This window comes from Echeneis naucrates, chromosome 5 (assembly GCF_900963305.1).
Source record: "Echeneis naucrates chromosome 5, fEcheNa1.1, whole genome shotgun sequence".
NCBI lineage: Eukaryota > Metazoa > Chordata > Actinopteri > Carangiformes > Echeneidae > Echeneis > Echeneis naucrates.
The window spans coordinates 614,857-635,826 of record NC_042515.1 but is presented as its reverse complement, the minus strand read 5'-3'; the positions used below and the strand labels follow the sequence as shown (position 1 = coordinate 635,826).

At 43.4% G+C, this 20,970-nt stretch overlaps 1 protein-coding gene across 1 annotated transcript in view; it reads left to right on the top strand.

Annotated features, from left to right (window-relative positions):
- The first annotated feature begins 536 nt into the window (after positions 1–536).
- ptprt (protein tyrosine phosphatase receptor type T) overlaps positions 537–20,970 on the top strand; it is a 167,966-nt gene continuing 147,532 nt past the window's right edge. Inside the window, exons 1-2 of the mRNA XM_029502321.1 lie at positions 537–582; positions 1,506–1,631. Of these exons, the coding sequence (XP_029358181.1) occupies positions 537–582; positions 1,506–1,631 (172 nt within the window). The remainder of the gene's footprint in view (positions 583–1,505; positions 1,632–20,970) is intronic.

The window sequence follows — 20,970 nt, the reverse complement described above, 5'->3', positions numbered from 1 at the left end:
CTGTGTGTGTGATAATGAGCGCTCTGAGCAGCGAGGGGCCGATGAAGGCTAATTATCTGAATCCTGATTCATTTAGAGCTGCTGTTTTTGTGTTTGTCAGAAAAACTGAGCTTTTTATTTCTCTTTTATTTCCCAGCCAGTGAACGGCCATCAGGGGGCAGCTCCTCTGGCTGTTAGACGTTAGACTGTGCTGAAGTCTATGGGAAAATGTCCCTCCTCCTCCCTGATGAGGAGGAGGGAAGGGGAGGGGCTGGGGGGCGGGGCTACAGTGTGACTGACAGACTGAACCATCCGATCAGGATAGACTTGATGAGAGTTTTTGTTCCGGACTGTAAACATGTTGAAGTTTAGAGGACTGACTGACTGACAGACTCTGGTGGACTGTGGAGGCCCTGCAGGTTTGGGCTTCCTGGTCCAGTCTGGACACTGCTGATTATCCTACATTCAGATTTTACGTTTGGACATTAAAGGCTGAAGTGGAGCTTCACCTCATCGTCTGGCTCCGCTTTCATTTTTCATCTCCAAACAAGGAAGACATGAAGTTTGTCTTTCGCTGTTTTGAGGAGTTCCAAACAGAGAAACGTGGAGTTGGAGCATCACAGCACAGAGAGAATTCCACTTTTTCAGACTCTTCAAAACAAATGAAAATGGTTGTGTGTCAAAGCATATGTCTAATGTGTGTGTGTGTGGCGCTCTAGGCTAGCAGAGAAGGCTAATGCAGTGGAAAATGTGTCTTAGCTGGGCCATGAAATAACGATGAGACGGTGACTTAATCATGTTGACACACTGAGCTCTCCCATGTAAAGCCGTGCTCTCTCGGCCTTCCTTCCATCCTCTGATGGACGTGACAGCGTCTGTCTCTTTCTGGCTCTTTCAGTTCATGCTGATAACTTCATTAGTAGAATATTGTTAACACCAAAGCTCAGTTTTTCAAAACAGGGAAGTCGTATTGAGAACCGGGTGAAGTGTTTCATCACTACCACGTTTTCTTTCATTAACCAAGTCGTGTTTTTAATCCTTTTATCATTTCATTCCCAAAAATCCTTTAAAATGTGAAACAGACAGTCGACACTTTGTTTGTGTTGCTGAATGCTTGTTTGTGATTAAAACACACCAACAACAAGCCACAACAACCAAGAATCAGCAGAAATAATCAAATTTAACGTACGTTATTCAGCCAGGACGACTTCTGAGACACATTATGGACAGAAAAGTGTTTTTATAGACGACAGACCAGAAAGCTGTTTCTGTAGAAAGAGTTAGATTTGATGACAGTTTTCTTTTTCTTTGTCACATACAAAGAATGTAGGAACGCTTTTCTTTTTTCTCTTTCTTTCCTGCTTTTGTGTTTTTTATTTCCTGTTTGTTTTATCCACAAATAAAGCCTTTATGCTGCACATATAGAGAAGTCAGACTTTCTGGTTTTTGGTCTCTGATCTGCAGAGCTGTGAGGTTGTGTATCATGTTGTAAATGTGTGTGTGTGTCTGTTTGTTTCCCCCTTCAGGTGGTTGTACATTTGAAGAGTCGTACAGCAGCTGCGGTTACAGCGTTTCTCTGGGAACCAATGGATTTACCTGGGAACAAGTCAACTCCTGGGAGAAACCCACCATGGACCCCGCCCTCCCCACCGGTAGGACAGGACAAGTAGTTTGTACCCAAGATCGATGAAACGATTTCCCATCTGGCAGGATCTGATATTACTGCCAGATCGATCAGCAGAACGTGTTTAACGTGGTAATTCGGTCAAAACAAGCTGTGGCCACTTCTGTAACTCTGCCCCGCCCCGGCCACGCCCTAAAGCCAGCCCACCTGGGGGGTTTATTTCTGTTGATGGCAGTTTAAATCCATTTTTTCAGTCAGAATGCTTCAGGAGGTGAAGCTGTGTAACTTCTTCCATCTTCCTCTCTGCCTCCGTCCTTCTGAGCCGGCGGACAGAAATAACTCAGTCGATGGATCCTGACACATACCCAGCTGGGTCTCTCTCTCTATCTCTCTCTACCTCGCTCGCTCTCTCTCTCCACCTGTCAAACACCAAATGGCAATCAGATGGTCCGTCTATCCATTTCGTTCGCTCACATACTTCTGCCCTTTCCTGCTCTCTATCTCGCCCACTCTCTCTCTTTCTAACTCACACAGACACACACACACACTTTCTCTCCGTTTCACACTTTCAGTACATCTTCCTCGTTCTGTCTATCTGCGTTCACCTTCGTGTCCTTTCCTCGGTTCTGTTATTTGACTGACAAGACGTGTTTATCAGGAGCTGTTTTGCCGAAGCAGCATTAAAATTCATAGTTATGCAAATGATTAAAAAGCCAGCGAGGCCATTTGCTCCTGTTTGGAGAAATCTGCCAGCATGATGAAGACGTTGATTTCTCTCCGGTTTACACCGTGCTGATGTGGACGGTCTCCTCTGAGACTCAGATCTGTTAGAAAACCTGAAAACAAACACTCACTAAAATCCTTCATCTCTGTCTCTGGAGCAGAAAGACGTGAAATAAAAGCCACCTGAGACCTCAAATCTTTGGCTGACTGTAACTTCACCTTTGAAAATTGACTCTCAGTTCAGTCACTGATTTCTTTACATATTGATGAACATTAAGGTGAAGTCAAGGTTTCATGTTTCTTTGTGCTTCAGACGGTTCAGAGTTAAAGGTGCATCAGCTGACTCTTGTAGTGACTCCTCCTCCTCTTCCTCCTCTTCCTCCTCTTCCTCACCTGGGCCATAACTTGTTGGTCAGCAGTTCAGCAGATGGAGGTCAGAGTCTGAGTCTTCTATGTTGCTGTGCGGTGAATGCAGATAAATGTCCAACAGACATTTTTGGAACAAACAAACAAACAACCAAAATATATTTCCCAGAATTCATTTTGTCTTCCTGCTGCAAATATCAATCATGCTGCATTTTATTGGTCAGGTGTCGTAATCGTACGCTGCACACACAAGGCTGCAAAAGAAATGGATACATACTCAAAATTGCAATATGACTTCTGACATATCCAAAAATCAGGAGCTGTTTTTGGTTCAAGGTATGTTGTTGTTGTTGTTGTTGTTGTTGTTGTGGTGCTGCAGAGACGCGTCGGGTCAGATTCTGCAGAGGAGAAGGAACGACTGACAAAGATCACATCGCCATTTTAATACTTCATTTCTTCTGTGAAAAACGATCATTCCCACATTTGGATGTTCTGCTGCTCTATTTGAGCCTTAACGGCTTCATGTGTTATATTTTTTTATCTGATTATCAAGATTCAAGAGGTTTTATAGTCATTCAGCATGTTTGACATGAACACAATATAATTAAAGTCTTCTGACCTCTGAGGAATCTGAAGGGAGGAGATCAGACCTCCAGGTGTCTCTTCATTTCTCTCTAATTAATATAAATGAATCCTTCGCTCGTCCTTTTCTTACATCCTCCTCCTCCTCCTTCGCTCTGTCCATCGTCCATTAACTCTCAGTCCGTTTTGACTCTCATACATCATTATGGTCTGTCTGTTCCCGTCATTGTGTCTGACACATCAGAGGTGGCAGAGAGAGAGAAATCGGCTGCCCCAAGATCTGAGATCTGATCCCAAAGATCAGACACGACTGAACGGTCACGAGCGCCGTGCCGCTCCGTCTCCTCGTCCGTCTGTGTGCGTCTCACGTCAGTTATCTGTCTCGTCCATGGTTGCAGGCGGTGGTTGTCAGGGCCGATAGCTTCACGGCCTATAAAGTCGCTCCCATAGTAGACGGCTTATTGACTGCAGGCCGTCCTGACAGCCGCAGATCTGATGGGGCAGGACAAGAACAAATTGTCTGTCAGCGTCTTCGTCTTTGTGTCTCGCTTTTATTTTTTACGATCTTCCATCAGCTGTGGACGACTAAATGAGAGAATCAGCTGCATGTTGTGCCAATAAACCGCCACGAGCCTCAATCAGCACAAATATCAGGGCGTGGCAGCGTGGCGTCCTTCCTGCTTTTCCGTCGTCCCGCCGTCATCAAACAATCATCACATAATCCTCCTCTTCCTCGCCGCCTCACCTCCGTTGTATCGATGTGGCTGATATAGTTGTCGTGAAGCGTAACCCACACTGCTGACAGCTGACAAGATTGGATTGGCACCCCCCGTCCCCCCACCCCCATCTCCACTTAGACACGCTGTCATAGAGTCCATAGACCTGACAGCTCGTAGATCTGAGGCTGAGGCCTGATTGGGTCTGGACGGGTTGTTAAGTTCTTCTCTCATCCTCATCTCTGTAGTGATTCAGTAATGATATAATGCGCAGCCTTGGCGTATTATGGGATGGGTGGAGCACTTTGCCATCACCGTGCTTCCACCGTTAAAGCTAACCTGCCGGCGGCAAACTGCAGATGTTCATCTGAGCAAATAATCTCCAGGATCGGCCTCGACGCGCTTCTGAAATCAGACCAAAGGTCACGTATATGAGAACGCAGAGAGGTGAAGGTTGAACACGAGAAGCGTTTACTGTCGGTATATTCAGCTGCTGAGCTCGACTGACTTGCACTCATAAATGCACATCTCTGTTTTTCTGAGCCGAGCCCCAAGCTGCGATTTCAGCAACGAGGAAAAAAACCCGCCACAGCAGTGAATTTATTTCACCGCCAGACTTTCACAAACCTGCAAATCGCCAAAAGAAAAGAGGCTTTTGGGTTTTTTTACCATCACACTCAGTGCCACACAGACACACACACACACACAATCTCACAGCTCTTATTACCTTCAAACCTCGGGCTGAGCGAGACAAACTCACATGAGCAGCAAACATCAAACATCAAAGGCGGTCGATGTTTTCAGCAGCCGTCAACATGGCGGAAATCTGAGGCGGGAAAAATGATGGGGGGTGAGAGAGAGAGAGATGAAGGGAGTGTTTAGAGGATGATTGAGAGAAATGTGTTAATATAATGACAAAAAAAATAATCCTCTGTGTAAGTTACCTTCGTTGGTGTATTTGTGCGTTCATTGCATATTCATGTGTGTGTCTGCGCAGACAAACTGTCAAATTTTAAAAAACACACTGAATGTAACATGCAAATATAAAAAGAGGAAACAAAGGAAAAAGGAAAAGAACTAAAATATGTGAGTGACAAAAAGAAAAAATGTCTCATTCATAACGAGAGTGGAGAGAAAATAATGACGACAAACACAAAAAAGAAACACAATTATGGAAAGTTTGGAAAGTCCGTCCATTTGAGAAGACTGAAAGGAAAAGATGAAGACGGAAACGGGGATTTGGAGTCTGGAGCGTCATTTGTCTGCGTTCTCCAGAGTCTTTGTGACTTCACAGGGACATGTAAATGAAAAAGACACAAAAGAGACTAACAAAGACCGACAAATGGATGCATGAGCGACACTCGAGCTGTGAAAGGAAACAGGACAAGGACGAGACAAACCCTGAGAACGACTCGAAGACAGTTTTTCTTGTTTAGTGACAAGCTGGTTTGAAAAGTTAACGTAACATTTTCACGTCGTCTTAAAAGTTTGTGGCTGCGGACGTGAAGGTCGTTTCTGTTTAAGGCCCCAAATTTATGTAACTTACGACCATCTGTGGTCGGACAGAATGAAACAGCTCCATTTATTACTGATTTATTACTCCTCCTCTCTCTAAGAGTCACTCCAAAAAAATGAGTCTTTCACACATTTATGACTTAAAGCTTTTACAGATGGAATAAAAAAGACAGCCGGCCGACAGACTTCTGTTCTTTATTCTATTATTCCCTCCTGATCCTGCTGCTAAAGTTACTTTAATTAATCTTATGAACTATTTCAGTGACGAGTTTTCGTTGTACATTCCTCATTAATGTCACCGTGTGCTGGGCTTCAGGAGACAGAGAGAAGCTCTCCTGTCGTGACTTGACTTGATACTTTAGTCTGAAGAAAACGAGCCTAGATTGATAAACATGACGTGTTTATATCTGATTGGGTGAGAATGAGACTGACTGTGATATAAATAATATCGTCATTTATATCAGACGTGACAGCAAACGTGTTGACAAAAGGAATAATGTCCTCTGGCCCTCCTCCCCCTCACGCCTGGTCATCTCTTAGACTGTGTGTGTGTCTGCACTTCACTTTTGTGTACTTTCTGCTGTTGTCGTCTCCTTTTTCTTTAGTCCACATTGGACATTTATTTGGCCGATGTGCCTGTTGATGTGTTTTATGTCCTCATAAGGACGGCTTTCAGGGACAAAAAACAGCAGTAGGAGTCTCTGTTTTTGAAGACACAATAACGACACAAATGTGTGGGTTTGTGGGTCGAGCTGTGACTGCGGTCTCTGTCTGGTCTTCTTGTGTATCGGAGCAGATTTAATGAAGGTTTAATGATCCTGAAGGAAAAAGGAGGCGACTGAGACAGAAAATAGAAAATAACTCGTCACTGGAGTTACACAACTGAAGACACACAAAGGCCACATACACAAATGGTATTGTCCACCAAACAAACAAACTTTTTCTTTTTTAGTTCATCTGTTCATGTACAGTCAGTGGAGTCGCCCCCTGATGGCCGTTAGATAGAATGAAGGTTCTCTGTTTACCGACCCAGATTCCAGGTCCAGGTTTAAAACTGGTCCAGGTCCAGGTCCAGGTCCAGGTCCAGGTCCAGGTCCAGGTCCAGGTCCAGGTTGAAGGTTTTCAGATCATCCTCAGGCAATTTTTAAAAATCTAATTGCATGTATTTATTTATTTTTTTAGTTTTGACAGCCAGGAAAAAAAGAAGCTTTTTCCTGCTTCTTCAGGTTGTTTTACAGAAATCAGATCCAGAGCTCTGCTAAGTGTGTGTGTGTGTGTGTGTGTGTGTGTGTGTGTGTGTGTGTGTGTGTGTGTGTGTGCGTTTAAGTACTTGTCACAACAGACTGCTGAGGGATTCTCTGATTAGTTCTGATTTGTTTTCAGCCTCTTAAAGAGAAAATATGAGTTAACAGTGACACACACACACACACACACACAAACACACACACACACACACACACACACTATCATGCTTTGTTTAAACTGCCATCAGTAATAGACTTCTGAATTATAGTGTGTCACAACTGTATTGCATTAATTGTGTGTGTGTGTGTGTGTGCGTGTGTGTGTGGAGTGGCAGCTGATGGGTACAGAGGTGAAATACCCCGTCTGCTTTTTTGGTCTGCAGCGGTGATTCAAGGGCCCTTATCGGGGCCGACTTGATTGCATTTGTGATTTGTGGGCGGGCAGGAAGCAGCGAGGAAGGACTGCTGGAGTGACAAATGGCACAAAGCAATAATAACATTGACAGGGTGACAGACAGCCGCTGAGTAAATCCACACTCTGTTTTAACAGAGAATAGCTGCCAGTGCTCGGCTTTGGTCTTCAGGTGTGGACAACAAGCAGTTTCTACTCTGGATGTCTCTGAGACGCCGCCGCGTGTCGCTGCCTTTATTTGTCCGGACAGTCCGGACAGCACACTGACACCAGGTTAATAAGGTGCAGGTATTTTATTTTCAGCAGTGAGACAAGTCATAAGATTTTGATTTTAATAAAAAACAAGATGAAAGATCCATGTTCATCATTAACATTCAACATGGCGGCAGGTTCAGACACTTCTGCTGCTTCATAAAAAGATCTGATGATTATTTTTGGGAAAGCAGTTGGTGCAACAAATGAATTTCCTTAATCATGTTTGAACAGTTAGGCAATCAATCAGCTGTTGTGGTTTCATACCGGAGAAGAATAAAGAACGCAGATTTGGGGGGAAACTTTTCCTGGCTGAATAACGGCGGCAAAAAGTTCTTGTTCGTTTTAAGAGCCGTTTGGAATCAGGCTGTGTGGAGCTGCCAGTCTCTCACACAGAAGCCATTATTGCAGCGTTCGACAGAGAGAGATGAAGATAGATGGATTACCTGACTGCTAAAATATCTTTGTAACTCTGACTGCAGCAGATAGAGATGTCAGTGACAGACGCAGAAATGGAGATAAGAAGAACTGGATGAGAGGAGAGGAATGAGACAGTGACGGAGGAGGGAAGGGAATGAACATTGGGCTGAGCAGCTCGATTCTATAAATAGGAAAAGCAGCGATGTCAGGAAAACATGGGCAACGGGATCATCTGACTCGGATAGAACTGGATGTTTCCAGGAAAGAAAATCTGAAATAGAAAGTTTTCTGATGCGATTTGAGAAATAACAAAAAGAACAAATCAGTTAAAGCAACCCGCCACACAGCGTCACTCTCAGATTGATCGGTTGTTTCTGCAGCACGATGTCTCTTCCCTTCCCTTCTCACAGAAATTCTGTTCTCATATTTATCTGATTTGATTTTTCATTAGATTGACAGGTTCACTTCACATCAACAGTTACTGAACTGGGACTTCTGGATGTGCTGGCTGATCCTTAAAGATCCATAAGATCTAAAACTGGATGTTGAAGGTGACTTTTGGTTCTTGAACCCAGAAATATAATATCCTGTGGATACGAACCCTTCAAAATAAAGCGCAGGAGTAGTTAACATGGTAAAGAAGGCCCTTTAATGTCGGTCATGTTCTTTGTTTCTGTCCGAGCTCCCAAGGAAACGACACTGAGGTGGTTTTGGCTTCTTATCAAAACTTTAAATTGTCAAATTGGTTACTTTTAAATATGCCTGTGTTTGGTAAAAAATGAAATGCAGAGAAACCATTGATTCTGGTTCCAGTGGACTGGACTCTGTCTGGTCCTTTCTCGCTCTACAGCAGTGTGTGTTTTTGAGATTAGTTCAAATTCCATCAGATGCCTCGTCTTTTTGCCCTGTTTTCTTTTTTTTTATTGTCTCAGACTCATTTACACTCACAAACAGGGACACACTTAATTCACCATCAGCGTGCATGTGGAGGCTTTAATCTGTTTTTTTTTTTTAAGAAACCCAGGAAACAAACAGCTGATTGAAAGAATAACGTACACACGTAACAACCTCGCACGTGATTCATCAGCGGCAGCAGTAAATGTCTATTTTTAAGACGAAGCTGCCATATAAAAGCCTTGGATCACAGAAGTAATGGCTCCCTGTAGGCTGGTGATAACTCTCTGTGTTTATGTGTGTGTGTTTGAAAGGGAAAGAAAAGGGAGAGCAAGAACCAATAACGTCTGAAAGTGACAGACAACCTGGAAGAAAAGTGGGTGATAAACAGGAGGAGAGAAGGAGAGGCATGACGGCCTCTGTTTCATTTTCCATCTAATCTGAGCTCCTGATGTCTTGCTTTCTTCATTTGCAGTTAGTGCTAATATTATATGCCAGGACTCGTGTGTGTGTGTGTGTCTGCAGGGGGCGCAGAAGTATTCACATCCCTTTTCTATCAAAGCAGATACGTCAGTGTAATAATACCAGTTCAATTATTATATTATTATTATTATATAAATATCAGGAGCTTTTTCTGTTTTTTCATCATTTTTACGTTTTACATTTCTAGAAATCTCTCCAACTCTCCTCATCTTCAGACTCTGATTCAGTCTGATCAGTTCAGACTCTTTTCCAAAGAAAAGTTCCTCTCATATGTTTGGGTCATTCTACAGCTGATTTGAAGTTTTCTTAATATTAAAAGTGGCTCTAAAGCCTCTAATGCGCGAAATGTCATATTGTCTATATGACATCAGCCACCGGAGCCAATAGGAGGGTCCGACGTAGAGACGTGACTCCAGACGTCACTATCAAAGATGGAGGATGAGGATGGACGGATAAACACACAAAAGGAATGTGGTTTGATAAATCTTTTCATCCATCCACGCAGCTTCTCCTCTGATCTGTTTCCGGATCACGGGGGGTTCTGGAGCCGATCCCAGGGACGGGGTCAGCCTGGACAGACCAACAACCACTCAGACCTACGGACAGTTTAGAGTCAGGATGTCTTTGGAGGCCCCGGGCCGGGAACCAGACCAGGACCTCCTTGTTGTACGCCATTGTTCCACCCTCATAAATCTTATGATTTAAAATCAAACTAGTAACAAAGCTGTCCAATAAACACTGTGGAGAAGGAAGCAGAATAAAATACGAGAGAAATTCCTCAAAAGTCCTCTCTGTGAGTACATGTAAGACTTCAGAGACATCACTGACGCTGCGTTATAAAAATAACCACAATAGTCTGGGAGAGAGTTTCTCCTTCAGGCAAATGGTGAGGAAATGAACTCTTAGAGGAAAACAGATGAACAATTCATATGGAGTGAACACGGAGGAAACCATTTCAGCCTGCTCTTAGGTTTAGGTCCAGGTGAATAACTCTGGCAAACAGCCTCAGTTCACCCTCCGCAGGGATGCCAGCAGAGAAAACGTTTAGAGTCCATAAGGTCTGGACAGCTGGACAGCTAAGAAGCGCGGAGACCTTCAGGATGTTTGGAGTGTAAATGCAGGAGCAGCTTCAGTCTGCAGTGAGAAACATTTTCTTTGTAAAATTCCTGTCAATATTTCACAACCACAGATTGTTCCATCAATGCGATGCTTCTGCTGTGAGAGCCGGCGTTTTCAGATGACTCAACTCTGTGAAATGCAGCTCTTTACCGACGCAACACACACTAAAAGGCTTCAGAAAGGGTCCCGCACATGTGATGATGCCTGGCACTGAGCAATGAATACATTAAAAGCACCACACACGGTGCAGCTGATCTAGACTCCACCAGAGGCCCAGTAATGGTTCTCATGGATGTCCACATAGGACAGATACACATCTATATGCCAGAAACCGCAAAACTGACTCTACGCGCACAAGCACAATGCTGTTCTTGGTTATTGTCTAGACGACAATAACACACGGTTGACCACAATTTCACTTCCTGCCAAAATGGACCAGAGAGCACAATTTAGCAAGCAGATAGAAAAATCTGAAGGTTTTAAACATGAATATAAAAATCCAACTAAATGGCACGAATTCTGAACAGCTGCTGAAGTTACAACAAACTAATGATCACAATCAACTATTCAGAATTCAGAATTAATATTTCATGTGCCTGCTAGCATGCTAGCTGGGTAATAGCCGCCGGAGATCTGAATTATCCAGAAGCCCTCTGACCTTGGACTGGAGCCGTTTGTCTGAATGAATTTCATATAAACCTCAGTGAGGCCTCTGAGTGTTTACCTGAGATCGGCCAATGAGTGACGGTTTCTGCTGTGTGTGTTTTGAGGTGACACACCTGCAGCCACGTTTTCTCCGTCCGTCTGAACTTTGAAATGCACTCATAATTAATTTTCAAATTCAGAAGTTACCGACGAAAATAAGTTTTTAGTGAGGTCTAAATAACTTTGACCTTTGACCACCAAAATCAAATGATTTTCTCTTTCAGTCCAACAGAACACAGGTACGTGTTCAGGTGAGACAGGAAGTAAAATAACCACAATAAAACAGGAAGCAGCCCAAAAAAGCCCAAACTTAAAACGTCCTTCGCCCTGACTGACGGCAGCACACACACAAAAAAATAAGTTTTTCCAAACAAATCTAAAATGTAAACGCTGCAGGTTCTGCCGGAATATTTGTGATAACTGTGAAGGTTGTGACGGTCATCGTGTCTTTGTAATCGCCCGTCATTATTTAGTCCACAAATTAGTTTACTTTGCTGCCTATGGTGTCATTTCAAAGCATTTTCTGCTTGGAGCAACTGATATTTGTGTTTTTCTGTTTGTTTTTGTGATCTGATATGTTTCATTTGCATGAAAATGCAGCCAAAGTGTGTTGTCTTTGTCTTTTCCTGGTCTGTCTGTCTGTCTCTTTTGTTTTCTTACCTGTCCACTCGTCACACATACTCTCTCCCTCTCTCTGTCAGCATGACTTCTCAAATGAGGCTTGAGGAGCCAAATAACCGCGATGGGAAACGTGTGGAAATTCAGAAGTCATTAAAAAGCCAATTACCCACCAGGTTCAGTGCTTCAGGGGGAAGATCAGGGAGCAGCGGAGAGCAATCGTAAACCCACTGATATATGGAAACCAAATAGTTGTGTGTGTGCTGGATTTGTGCCTTTGTATTTTCTTTGTGTGTATCAGTTTATGAGTGTGTGTCGCTGTGTGAGCAGCTCTGCTAATGCATGTTTGTGTGTGTGTGAGTCGACTGAATAAGAAATTGATGTTTAATTCACCGTGCCATAAATCTGTGTTGTTCGGAACAATATTAAACTTTATTGCCATTTTTCACATTCACTTTACACAGAGTCATCTATCACAGAGTAAACACACACAATGCAATCCAATATTTGTGAGGTCAAACACACCTGGCTACAAACACACACACAGAGTCTAGCTGCTCATGCTGAGATTCCTCATTTCCCTCCACACACACTGTTATCCACTGGTAATTATCCCTGGACTCCAGAGACGTGAGGAAAGAGCACATAATTACACTCGTCACACACGCACAGACACACACAGACACACACACACAGCCCTGTGGGGTCCTCTTCATTAGAGGGAAATACCACTGAACTTCAGCTTCTCAATGAAACTTTTATGAAAAGGCCAAATTGAGTTTTTGACCGTGAGATGAATGAGAACAGAATCTGGTGCTGATTCAGGAGTCAGAGGTTTCAGATGTCCACACGGAGCAGCTCAGCGTGCACGTGAGGCATTTAGGGGACTGTAAATTGTATTGTTTCAAATTAGCCTGCATGTGACACATTTATTCATCTGTAAATTGTAGCATCTGTTACGGGCCAACAGTTGTGAGGCTTTGTGTGTTTGTATGTTTGAAGATTGTGCAGATTCCTGAAAATCATCTGTAGTTGAACAGAAGCAGATTCCTTTTTTTATTCAGCTCTTCTTCTCTCCATCCTTCAACTCGTCTCTTCTGTTTCGCTTCTCTTTCCTCCCTCTGACCTCGTCTGTCTTGATGAAGACCAACATCTCTGGCCTTCACACTCCTCCGACACACACAGACACACACTGATGGATGGAACACTGGCAGACAGAGTAAAACAGAAGGAAACCTCCCATCCATTGTCTCCTGGTGTCAGCGGTCACATTCTCTGTCTTCGATCTCCTATAGGTCAGCCCACCCGTGACCCCGCAGCAGGGACTTTTGGGATTTAGAGTTCCCACGGGTCAAATGTAATGCTGGGATTTACTGTGTGTGACTGTGTGTGCGACTTGTGGGCCGGTTATTGGTGAGCTATCTATGGGAGGAACAGAGAGGCTTTCCCTGAAGGTCTGATCAATAACGCCGATCTGGCTGTCTTTAGAAACTTATTAGGGAAAGATTACAGCGGCGCCACAATGACCTGCAGGCAAGCGTGTGTGTCCCAGAGACACTTCATCCATCCTGCCGTTATTTAACAGCAGGAGGTGCGCTGCTGTGTGAATACAGATGAGTGTGTGGGTTTGCAGCCTTTACATGTGCATGCAAAGACACTTTTTTAGAATGAAATAAAAATGTATTTAAAGCTGCTGACTCAGTCTGAGCCGTCACTAACAGCAGATTCACACACTGTGTGTTGCTTCACTGGCTGGAATTCCCAGAAACCAGTTCACTGCTCCCTAAATTCCTTTATTATCTGATTCTGGATAAATTCTGCAGCATAAAGATCAACAACCAATCAGGATATTATATTTACTCAGCTCTTCGTGTTGCTGTGAGGTTTTATCATTTGTTGCTCTCTGAAATACAGAGGAAACTTGATAAAGATGACAGCCGTTGCTCAGGAATTCCTGGCCCAAGGTTCCCTGGACAAGATACTGAACCCAACACTGCCCTTGATGGCTGATCCATCAGTCTGAATCACGCAGAAACTCTAAATAAGCAGAAATAAAATTGTTAGGTCAGATTGTGGCGATGGATGAGGTCCGAAGGGTGGAACCTGTTCCATCCTTTGACACAGCACATAAATTCAGTCATCTGTAGTGATGTGCAGATGCTCTGTGCGAGATCTGGTCACATTTAGGGAGGTAGAGAGCGACTGATGAAACAGAAAGCAGCCACAGCAGCTGCGTGATAGACGTTTCTAGGCTGTATGTGGACACACGTTGTCTCAGCACAAGGCTTCAAATAAAATCCCCATCTCTGGGTCTCAAAACCTACCGCCAAAATTACAAATGTAAACCAAGCCCTTTAGATGCTGAAAGACCTGCAAGAGCTCATCACTCGGCGCTCAGAAGACATCTTAATCCAAAAGCAGACAGGCACAAAACACCCGATAAGGAGAATGAAAGAGAGATTTAAGAGCTACACAGCTAAAAAAAACAAAAAAAGCCAGCACGCGTCGAGCGGAGACCCCAGGGAGCCATCTGAGCAGATCACACTGTGAACATCTTGCATCGCGCCGCGTTTCAACAGAAAATCTGGTGATGTAGTTGATCTATTAAAGAGCAATTTTGTCTGTGCTCCCTTCTGCTTTGTTGCACAAGCTCCTTTTCATGTCTGCACCTCAAACACCATTGTTTTGTAAAAAGTTTGTCATGGAGCTTATGTAGATAAAGTTTCTTTTTTTTCCTTCTTGGTGTTCAGAATATTGTGGTTTGATAAAAATGGCGGTTAAATGTGCGTCTACAGTACGTGCAGTCGTTGGTGTCGCTGCATTCCAACACTTTCTTATCTGGAGCTCTTTTAAAGACCTTGAAGATCAGACCGTCACTGGAACGTCTTTATGGAGGAGGGCTGATAAAAACATGAAACGCTCCACATTTTCCCATTGACTTTTAAGGCACGATGCAGTGAGGAGCAGACAAGAAATCATTCCACTTTTAAAGTGTTTGCTGCTCGGTGATGAAATGGTTAACTGGTAAAAGGGTTAGAAGACAGACAGACAGAAACAGAAAAACATGAGGTGAGATGGACGATAGCTTAGTGCTGTTAGCTTAGCTGTGTTTTAACAGCCTGGTCTGTTAAAAGCTAACAGGCTAGGCTTTGACACCAACCAAACACTTTTAAGGTGGAATGATTTCTTGTGTTGATGTAAATGTGTGATTGATGATTGGACCAGGATGTGCTAACCATGTTTGCATGTAAACTTTTTATTCAAACCTTTAAATTTAAACCATCATAAATCGTATGTCTCAGGTGCGACTCGACCTTTGACTCCTTTGTGCTGATGTTTGGCCGTCAAGCTCTCTTCTCGTTCTCACATTTGTTGCCTCATTGTGACTTTTAAAAAAGTCCCTCTGAGTCGAGTCTCCAGGATTTGGCAAAGTGCCGACATTTTGGCTTTTGTGTGTTTGTTCAAATGAGGTGAGTCAGTCAACCGCAACTTAAACCAACATAAATGCATTATGGGAACTATTTACTAAGTCTGTGAGGGGCGACAAATTTCTGCAGGTGCACACACACAGATATAGATACAGAGCTACACACATTCAGACACACCGCCTGCTCCATTTGCTGTAATGAGACTAAATGAATTAGATTTTGATGCTTTAAAAGCTTTTTCTTTCGGCGCATATTGGAAGTAAATTTCAGTCTAATGGGGAGGTGTCTGTGTTTACAAGCCACTGATGATGGAAGGAGACAGAAACACTGAGGGAGGAAGAGAGGATGGGTTATAAATGGGTTTAAAAGTAAAGGGGACGGGGGGATGGGGGTGTGCTCATACTCAGAGGGATGAATGATTTGTTTGCAATTTTAGTTCAGCCTGTTGCTCCGATGATGACACTTCAATTATTGATTTATCACTTATCAAACTAAAGTCATGAGATGAGGTGTGGGGGTTTAATATAACTCCAATATGGACAGTACGTGACTCTCCCTGAACATGATGGCTCATACACCGATGAGCAGAAATCAAAATAGATGGTGTGTGTGTGTGTGTGTGTGTGTGTGTGGTGGCAAAAGTCACTCCCTTTTATTTGTGTATATATGATGATGATGATGATGATGATGTTGATGCAGGGCCATTACCCATTCAGGACACTGAACATATGGGCTCCTGCACTTATGTGTGTGTCCTCGGGGACAGTTCGTGGACTAAATGTGTGAAATGGGCCAAGAACTGTTGTGATGTTTGTGTGTCTGACTCTGTGATTCGTTTCGCCTCGACTTTCTGTGACGGTGCCAGAAAAGACAAAGATGACGATGATGATAAAAATGAGCCATCTAGTCGTCCCACCCGAGTCACATCTGCACTGCAGCTGAGGCTCCTGTGGTTTCCTCCCTCACCTCCTCTGGAAAAACACAAAGGAATGAAAAAAGTAAATGTGGCTCTGGTGGTTAATATGCAGAATGAATCTGACCATCATCTGGAATTTAATTTTATTCTTGTTCATTTTTCCTTCTTTGATTTTCTAAACATGGGAGAAAAATACTTTCAGTTTCTGTCAGTCAGAAGCTGCTGGAACAGAAACCGGAGACATCGTCCCCAAATGGTCTTAAAGAGGTGTGTGTGTGTCTGTCTCGTACCTTCTTGTTTTTAAAGCATCCCACGCTCTTTGCCTCTGTAAAGCGACACACTAACTCCCCTACCACCACACACACATTTTCCTTTGCTGTTTCCTGTTTGAATCCTTCTCCCATGTTAACTACAACACATTTATATATAAACTAATTAGGTTCACTGAGGGGTTTATAAGCTGCCAGATGTGCTGCTATACGCCGTGTTCCCACTAGAAGAGGTCCGTGATCACGCAAAAACATCATTTTGTGTTACAAACAACATAACAACATAAAGCCCGCGAAACTATTCGTTTCTCTGCCAGTTTGATCAGTCTGCCATTAAAGTCAGAAAGTTAAACACGGAAACAAACCGGAACGAGCCAGGTGAGGCGGCTGACTGAAGAAGGTGACCGAGAACGAGCCAGGTGAGGCGGCTGACCGGAAGAAGGTGACCGAGAACGAGCCAGGTGAGGCGGCTGACCGGAAGAAGGTGACCGAGAACGAGCCAGGTGAGGCGGCTGACTGAAGAAGGTGACCGAGAACGAGCCAGGTGAGGCGGCTGACTGAAGAAGGTGACCGAGAACGAGCCAGGTGAGGCGGCTGACTGAAGAAGGTGACCGGAACGAGCCAGGTGAGGCGGCTGACCGGAAGAAGGTGACCGAGAACGAGCCCGGCGCTGCCGCTAAGTTAGCCGGTGAGTGAAGTTAGCATGGTTAGCTGTAGCAGGTGGTTGGTTAGAACCAGCTAACCGGACCAACGTTAGTGAGATCAATGGAAGAGGGAGGGAGATACTGTGTGTGTGTGTGTGTGTGTGTGTGTGTTCCTGAGGTGTCGCTATAGGATGAATGAGTAAGATAACTGTAACAGTTCAGTCTGTCAGTCACAGCGTAGCCCCGCCCCCTAGCCCCTCCCCTTTCCCTCTAAATGAACATCATGTCGTACTTCAGACCAGAAACTCATCAGGGAGGAGGAGGGACATTTTCCCATAGACTTCAATACAACCTGCCTTCTTTTAAGGCCAGAGGACTTCTCAGACAGATCATAATAAAGTGTAGTAAAACAGAATCCTGGACCCAAATGAGAAATAAATGAAAATGACTGTAACACGACAGGATCAGCATTTGGCACAAATCAACATAAAGCAGTCCTGCTTGTTGCTTTTCGATGCGTTTCCCCGTTAATTAGTTATTTTATAAAATCTTCCATTGCGTGTTTTCAAAGTGACTCATTGTTTCACTAATTTGTTGATTATCAAATCCTCTTTTGGGACTTTTGTGCAAAGTGAACCATCAGTGTACCAACAGTGTGTGTGTCTGTGTGTGTGTCCTGTCGGGTCAAATTACTTGATCTGGGTCCAACTTTAACGCCTCCCAGTCTGTCTGTGCACTGTGTGGGTGTGAACCTTCTACCTGCAGGTGAACTCTCACTGTGATAAACTGTTTTCATTCGTTGACGATCGGCAACATGCACGGTGCTCCCAGCAGCCTGCGGGTTAAACACTTTGCTCAAAGGCACTTCGGCGGCCCAAAGACGCTGCTGAGGCTCCGACTCTTTTCGGAGAAATGAAAGCCGAGCCTCCGACTCTCAGCAGTATCTCTGAAAACAGCTGGTCTCATGTGGCAGCGTGAGCCGGAGCGTTTGTTGCTCTGAGTTGGCCCAGTTATTTTGATGTGTGTGTGTCTGTGTGTGTGCAGACACATTCATCAGTTGTTTTTTTTTTTCATGTGAACGCATTGCTCCTCTGCGACCTCACAGCTGAGAACTTGTGTTGTGTGCATTTTTTATTGTATGTCAGTGTGTGTCTGTGAATAAAGGGGTTTGTCCGTATGTGAGTCACATTTCATCATCTGAATCTGGCTCTTTGTGTTCAACGTGCTTGGTTCAGTTTGGGCGATGCAACTTTATTTTTGTGTGTTTAAACTGCAGAATCAGCTGATCTGGATCAGTCTGACTCTCTGACTTCTTCTGTGTGTTTATCTGTCCAATTTCATCCTCCATCTTTGATAGTGACGTCTGGAGTCACGTGTCTTTGCTGAGCCACAGATGAAATTATCTGATGAATTTGTGGACATTTGATGAGATATTTACAAGGTTTGGATGCTGATCTAACAAGTTTAAGTTGTTATCTTCAGGCTCTCCGTTGGTGTTTTGTGTGTTTTATTACTGATATGCAATGAATCATGGGAAATATCAGACCTCCATTCATCCACCTGTTGGCTGAGAAAAGCCCTCAGAAGGCTTCAGCTGAACGGAGACACAGCCGGTTTTCAACTGAGTCAACTTTATTTGGAACAAAACCAATTTTTGCACAAAGATACTGTGTGTGTGTGAGTGAGAGAGAATAGAGAATGTAATCAGGCCCACTGTTAGGAAGAGCTTGTTGTACACACACACACACACACACACACACACACACACAATCTTACTTAAGTGATAAAACACACTCCTCCTCTGACAGCAATCCCACAATAATATAACCTCAACAATATCACCAACTGAGTTTTAAGGACAAACATTTTGTGTCCATTTTCTCCAGAGTGTCTGTTTGTCGTGACTTTTATTAAAAACATTATCTAACTTGAATGGCACGGTGGATCAGCGGCCACCTCACAGACAGGAGGCTCTGTGTCTGCTCTGCCTGTTCCCTCCGCCTGACTCTGACAGTTGGTGCGTATCACATAATGGATGGACGGACATTTTTGATAATAACATTTTCTTCCTGTTCCATGAATTCAATTCATCGTTTTTCTGCCTTCGTAGTAGAATCTATAATATAACTCCGTTCTGATGCAATAAATAAAGATTTGTTTCTAAATTCTCTATTTTCTAAACAAATACTTAAGCAAATAACCACCAAAATTTATTCATGGGAAATATACGCGAACGTGGTGTGATTTTATTTAACGTATCAAAGAGGAGGGTGTGATGCCGGCTCATTTGCATCTTTAACCTCGACACAGTTAACACCAAAGAACTGAGATAAAATCTGATTCAGATACAGAATCCTCATTTATTTCTTTATTTCCTGCAGACTCCCCCACCTTCACCCCCCCCCCCCCGCCCCCCAAGCTTCATTCTCCATTAATTCAGCAACAGAGCAATCATGCACAGACAGACACACAGTGTTAGTCACACCTGCCTGATTCAGTATCTCCCTTCGTCCTGCTGCCAAATCGGCTCCCAGTCACTTACTTCTGACTCCGGGTCCAGCTGATGGCAGCAGGCCAAGTGGAGCCGGCCGACCCATTAAAGCTCCATCCTGTGCCATAAAGCAGAGTCTAAAACACACTCCAACCACGGGTCGACAGAGAAAATGTGTTTTAAGTCCCAGTTCAGAACCCCGAGGCCGTGGACGCATCGAGACGCTGATGTACGGCTCCGGAAACTCAAACGGTGTCTGGGGAGGTTTTTGTGTCTTCAGAATCAGAATCCTGTGAAAGGTTCAGGAAGGCTCTACAAAATAATTATCGATATCTATCTAGATACAAATGGATATAGATATGATGGCGTCCAACGTGAAATCTAAAGAACTGAAACTAGAGAACGAGACCATAAACTCATTATTAAAACTAGGGATGTGCCAAAAATTCGATTTGTATAAGAATCACAATCCTCATTTACTATGATTCAGAATCTATTAAAATAAATAAATAAATAAATAAAACAAATCTAAAGGCTGTCTGCCTCCATTTGGTATGCAGGAAATCTTGACGTCACTATGGAGCTGGTTTTGGAACAAAACAAGGAGGAACCCACATTAATGGAGGAAAGAGAGCTCATTGAAGGCAAAGATGTGGACTCTCCCTCTAACCCTTTTTACCTAGAGCCCTATAAAATCTGTTTTAATTTTTCCCATTGTGTTTTTTGTTTTGTTGTTTTCCAGTTTTTAATTTTGGAGAATTCCATTTTTAGCATTTTACGCAAATTTAACCCAGAGACAGTGTTTTAAGCAATGAAATATGGACAGTGCCTTCAGTTTAAACTGAAAACTTAAATGCTTCCACACATTTAAGCAAAAACTTAATAAAACAATGAAACATACGTTCACTTTGGTGGAAATATCAAATCCTCTGTAAGCTTTTTAATTTCTTCTGTCCTCATGCTCTTTGGTTTCCCACCATAGAAGTACATGATCGTCAACCTCTTTGTGTTGAGCTCAGTGATGACTGGTGTAGTCTAATGTCTGGGGAGGTCCCGTCTCTGGTCTAGTCTCTGCTCTCTGCAGGGGTCCGGTCTAGGAGCTGGGGGGGGGTCGCCATTCCTTGCTGTAGCCCAGTCCATTACTTGTCACCAATTAACCAATTAACTGACATGAGCTTCACAGTGTGCAAGGTTTGAAAAATGAGGAACTCATGTTTAACTGCACAGTTTTTTTTTTTATAAAGAGATTTTATTTTTGGGTTAAGCAATATGTGATATTGCTCTTATGCAACAATTCCATCTAAGCATGGATAAATGTGAAGAAGACACTTTAATGTCTCCATTTGTCATTCTGTCAGACTGCAGTAGATCACGAGTATCCTTTGCACACCTACAGATTGAAGCAGAAATCATTATGAATCAAATCTTTTTGAATCGAATCGTGAAATAGTTCAAGATTCCCACCCCTAATTAAAACGTTCACTGAGCTAATCAATCAGGGAGAAGGAGGGACATTTTCCCATAGAGTTCAATACAGTCTGACTGATTTTTACAGACAGTGGAGTTGGCC